This window comes from Sycon ciliatum, chromosome 8, assembly GCF_964019385.1.
Source record: "Sycon ciliatum chromosome 8, ocSycCili1.1, whole genome shotgun sequence".
Classification (NCBI taxonomy): Eukaryota; Metazoa; Porifera; class Calcarea; order Leucosolenida; family Sycettidae; genus Sycon; species Sycon ciliatum.
Window position 1 is genome coordinate 32,920,339 of NC_088650.1, and position 6,000 is coordinate 32,926,338.

At 45.3% G+C, this 6,000-nt stretch overlaps 1 protein-coding gene across 1 annotated transcript in view; it reads right to left on the reverse strand.

Annotated features, from left to right (window-relative positions):
• LOC135822817 (uncharacterized) overlaps positions 1-6,000 on the reverse strand; it is a 32,324-nt gene that overhangs the window by 23,978 nt on the left and 2,346 nt on the right. The window contains exon 5 of the mRNA XM_065335652.1: positions 5,293-5,376. Within this exon, the coding sequence (XP_065191724.1) occupies positions 5,293-5,376 (84 nt within the window). The remainder of the gene's footprint in view (positions 1-5,292; positions 5,377-6,000) is intronic.

The window sequence follows — 6,000 nt, forward strand, 5'->3', positions numbered from 1 at the left end:
TGGCAGTGAAAGGGTTAATCAATTCTCTAGAGTACAGAATATAAGAAATCTGCAAGTAGTATTCAATTTCGCCAAACCATTACCTAGGGATAGTGATTTGAAGTGCAACAATTTCGGACTATCGCTAGAAACACAAATGAATGGGTGAAATGGGAGAAGCGAGAAAATTTCCAGACGACTGCACAGTACAGTATGGTGTACAGTGCACAAGTACAAAGCCTCATCACTCGAACTGAGCGGACCGTGCGCATATGGTATTGCTTATAACTTGGTATGCTGGCGCAAAACAATTGCTCATGGAGGAAGACGAAAGGGTCTCAACGCCTGGAAATGTCAAATGGCCAGAAGTTGTTCGACGCTGATGATGATGGCATAGTCTGCGGCACTGCGACCCGACCAGAACAAGCCAAAACTCATCACCTAAAAGAACGCTTGTCGTATGGAAACGGGACTTTGGGTTTCAAACGCATGAACATCATTCTCTTCTCTCCGACAAAGCAATACACTTGCTGAAATATTCTAGAATTTGACGTAACCACGCCGAAAAACAATGCGAAGTCGGATTCTCCCATCTGAAGTATTGAAACTTGTTTTTCCACAGAATCAGGGTCTGGGTTCGAGGGAGTGAAGTCACAAATGACAATGGGTCCGTTTGATCCTATAATAGGGGATTCACACTCACGGGGAAACCTGAGGTCACGGGACAAGGTAAAAGTTCAGACCTTCGGTCAACGGAGTGGGGCCGTTCACACCCGTGGTCAGTTTTCCCTTGGCCGTATGTTTGGCAATGGATTTGTGGTGGGGCAATTAAAAAATGATCTGTAACTGCATTTTTGTAGTACGTTCTGTGCACGATTTTCCGAGGGCACTGTCTGAAAATGCAGGTTGCGATGCACCCGTACAACTACGGGTTCAGAGTTCTCGCCAAAGACAAGATCTACACACGCGCATCGTATGGCGACGGGATTTTTCCCTTAACAAATACCCTGAGGCCCACGGCCACGGCTTTGCCAATTTTTTCCCGAAAGGTTCTTCCTTTCCCCCAGTACCATAGTTTTCATAACAACTTTCCCGTAACCGTGGTTTTACCCGTGTGTGTGTGAATCCCCTTTAAGGTGAACTTAAGGAATACTAGTGATAACCACAAGTGCAAGCATTGTACATGAGAAAACACAACCAGGGGTATTAATAGGCCATTCACACGACGTGTAAACACTTGCACGTGTGTGACCAAGATAACACTGGCAAACCGTGATCCAGTTCACACGGTGCTGGGCAAACTTTACAACCGTCAATGTATCCCTAGTGACCTCTTGAAAATACCGGGAAATGTTAAATTTAAAATTTTCCGTTGTTCAAGCAATGCAAGTTTATTGTATCCGAGTAAATATCCTTGGAAACGGTACGATAAAAGTGAGTTTGGACGTCGTGTGAATGGCCTATAAACACCAGTGTGTGTAGTGCAGTATCTGGTGAAAAACATGTTCACGGTCAACATGTGTCACTAGTGACAACAAAAACACCTACACGAGAGTGTAATAGTGATAGACATCTCATCAAGTGTACATAAACAAGAGTGCGCAACTCTCACATCTGCTCAGTTCCATGGGGGAGTTATTCGTCCATACAATGCATGCGCAAAACATGCGATGGGCACTGGACCTTCATTGCGAGTCTCTGTTTCGCCGTCTTGAAACCAACAATTTTTCGTACCAGACGATGGCAATTGTGACGAAACGTTGTACATAAAAGGAATCGGTTCGGTTTGCAGTGCTGTGGGAATGGGTGTGTCCACCCAACTACTCTCTTCAAATTTCTCTCCCTGTTAACCCTCTCAGTGCCATGAGCGACTTTAGTCGCCCAGAATGAGTATGTGTGTACAAATATTTTCGTATCTCCACTTCTACACACAGGAGAGTAACAAACGAGCACTCAACGTCTCCAGGAAGACCTACTTAGTACATCGGTTTGTGTCCGTGAGGATAAACGTCGCCAGAATGCAGGAAATGGACATCGCTCAGGCGCCCTCTCGAGGAAGACTATTTTCACTGCATTTTCTCTTCACAATGGTCTGCCTGACCTTGATATCTTTCCAGAGAGCCATCGTTTGTAAAGATCTGTGGATATACAGCTGAGCTATGAAAACTTTGAGTCCAGCTCAACTCAGAAAAATTTGTATTTTTCTGACCCCCTTGGCACTGAAATGGTTAATTAATAGCTTGTTATCAAACCCATAGCACATTTCAATGAAACCCATCCAAGCCACTCACGCGCCCACAGACTCATAGTTTCTGCCTTGCACAGTATTACAGTCAGACCTCGCATAACCGCACACATCCGTTTTCCACAAAAATATCCGGATAGGCGAGGGAACCGGATAATCAAACACGCACACTGTATGTATGCATGGCATATGCTGTAAATCGGTAACCAACGATTTTCATCCGGATGTCGAGGGATCCAGATAAAAGAGGACCGGATAAGCAAGGTCTGCCTGTACTAAACAGTAGAGCATGTGCAGTGCAGAATCAGGTGGAACACATGTTCACGATCAACATGTGTAAATATTCACAATGTGAACGGCAACATGAGGGGTGTGATGGTGCCACACATCCCATCAAGAGTACATACCCCCCCCCCCCCCCCCCGAGTGTGCAACTGGAATGGGGTTGTGGGACGGCGTAATCCGTGATGTACGTCATTTTTGGGTCAGACTTGCCTCATTCCATCGCGGCGTGGCACCACGTCCACACTTCCTCTACTTATGATGTCATTATTCCCGTAGCTATGCAGAAGACGTTACTTCAGTAACGTCTGGCGCTAGCCAGGGTCCACACAGCTTTAATTCCCGTAGCTATGCAGAAGACGTTACTTCAGTAACGTCTGGCGCTAGCCAGGGTCCACACAGCTTTAATTTGGTGTTTGTTTGTTTGTTTGTTTGTTTGTGTCACGGCTGGAGCTATCCCGTATCTGTCCCGTATCTGTCCCGTATCTGTGACTACAAAGGCTCTACAGGCTGCAGGATTGTACATAACAGCTGTCCACAATATTTGCGGGCTCCTGTATCTGTCCCGTACCGTACCAATATTCGTCGTATTATGTATACGACTCCCTGATGTAGAGGGAGATTTGGAAAGAAATAGGGAGACGAGGAGGAAATTAAATTAGAATAGACGCCGATTATGTGATAGGATGCGTCAGCATAAACATACTTTGGAAGAGAGATCCCGTCGTCTCCAAAATAAGCGCGAACGAGCGATTCAGGGCCGGTCACAGGAAACGTCGGAAGAGAGATCCCGTCGACTCCAGAACGCCCGTGATCGGTAGAGTCCGGCGGTACCAGGCAACGTCAGGACAGACATCCCTTTGAGTCCAGAACGCCCGTGATCGGCAGAGTCTAAGCCGGTCCCAGGAAACGTCAGGACAGACATCCCGTCGAGTCCAGAACGCCCGTAATCGGCAGAGTCAGCGCCGGTCCCAGTAAACAATTTCGACGTGAGCAGCAGGTCACTCGCGTTGATTTTTCGACGTGCGAGCCAAATAACGCGAGCTGAACTTTCGCGTCGCAGACATCCCGTCGACGCGCAGAAAAACTAAATCTGCAGCCTCATTTGCCGTCGGACAGGATACGTATTTTAGGAGACTGTAAAGTTATGTAATGTGCTCCACAGGCAACCATGCATTCGGCGTCGTCATTGGCTCAACAGGTCAATGTACATGTATTACTACAAAAAGGCCAGAAAATCCGATCACTGTATTAAAATCAACTAATGTTCGCTGGCGATTTAATTTCGCTGATTTCGCCGCTTGGTACCAACCGGCCAAAGTAAATCGCAGGCCAACGTTTGTCATATAGGCAAATGATGCATGATTAAGCAATGGATGCATGTGAGAGCCAAAATACCTATCGATTTCAAATTTGACGTGAAACTGCGCGTCACGTCGGAAATAACGTGCATCTTAACCTCTCTAATAGAGAGGTTTCTATTTCTCATCGGCCAAAATTTGTTTATTTACAATATAAGGAGATAAAAAGAAAAGAAGGAGCAAAACAAAAGTAGATGATTATTAGAGAAATAACAATCCGCAATAAATTCTGCAAATACTTTTGCCTAACTCATAATATTCAAACCGATTGAAACGTTTTTGCAATACAGTGATGTGGCCAATCAACGAAAAAGACATTCCCATCAGTCCTTATAACATGTACGATGAGCTAGGCAAAAAAAGCATAAACGCATAGCGTAGGGCCCTGAGCTTCCAAGCTCTCTCGTTTGGTATTTGTGTGTTTGTTTGTTTGTTTGTTTGTGTCACGCCTGGCGCTATCCGTATCTGACGACAAAAAAGCATAGGATGTTATAAATTTTTCAATTGTCCTATTTTTATCAGGCATATCCTGGGATTCGAACCCGCACTATCGCCCTACATGCATCCCCCATACACTTCGCATTCATACCCATTCTTCCAAGTTGCTTCACGCTATTATCTTGCGTTTGAAAGCCCTATTTGAATATTGCGGGCAGCTGTATGTGGCCATGCAAGCTGTGTTTGATGGTACGGTATGGGAGACGGTGTCGTATTACCCTCGATCGTACCTGTCCCGTACATATCCCCTACTGTACCGTGCCATCAAAGACGGCTGGCCACAATGCATATTCAAATAGGGCTTTCAAATGCAAGATCATAATGTGAAACAACTTGGAAGAATTAGTATGTATGCGAAGTGTATCGTACCTGTCCCGTACATATCCCCTACTGTACCGTGCCATCAAAGACGGCTGGCCACAATGCATATTCAAATAGGGCTTTCAAATGCAAGATCATAATGTGAAACAACTTGGAAGAATTAGTATGTATGCGAAGTGTATCGGGGGATGCATGCAGGGCGGGCGATAGTGCGGGTTCGAAACCCAGGTTATGTCTTAAAAAAAGGGAATTTTTTAAAGAATTTATAACATCCCTATGCTTTTTTTTTGTCTAGGTCATCAAGGCAAAAAAGCATAGCGTAGGGCCCTGAGCTTCCAAGCTCTCTCGTTATGACGTGCAACACGGATTTCGCCGTCCCAAATCTGATAAGTGAACTTGCGCACCCTGGGGGGTTATGTACTCTTGATCTCATGGATAGCTATACAAATGTAGGACATGGTGGTGGTAGGTGCACCTCACGTGACTCACGTGACACCTAATCACTGCATAGTTCAACCAATCAAATGAACGACACGCTGTAATGAATACTGTATACACACAGTCCATCTAAATTCAGTCACTCACAGTCAAGTCTATTCAACATACCTTCGCACTCTCGTGCTCCACCAGCAACTGCACACATCCCTTATGCTTCCTTTCCCTGGCTACGTCCAACGCTGTTCTCCCATGCTGAGTAACTCAACAACACATCACAGGGAAAACAGAAAAAAATATTCGTGAAAATTCGAATTTTACAAAAACGAAAACACAACGAAGGGCAAGGACATAATCTACAACAAAACGAAATCAGTCTATCCACAAGACGACTTACATGTACAGAACAAGTCTCTCCTTCCTCAGCAACATTGCTACTCCATGCATTCACAGGAAAAACTCCAGTTCATGCCTCGACAAATTTGAACATATTTTTCAGATTTCTACTGGAACGAAAATATCCACGACGAAAGGAAGGCGTCCACAACGTCTGCTCCACGTCAGGAACAACTCCATGTCGTATGTGTGCTCGTTACATTAACAACAACCCTTCACTCCTCACTCGTTCCAACAAACACCATCAAACAGTCTACTCCTTCACACACTGATTTCGAAATTCTTCAAAAATCGAACAACAGAGTGAACATGACCAGATGACCACGTGGCGATATTGTACGCATGATGTCATCGAGTACGGTATCGTACAACTGGTACACATTTCTGACAAGAGGAGAGGAGAGGAGAGTTGTGGTAGTCGTGAGAAAGAGAGAGCGAGGGGCAGAGAGAGAGAGAGAGAGGCAGGACAGGTGAGAAGGACGA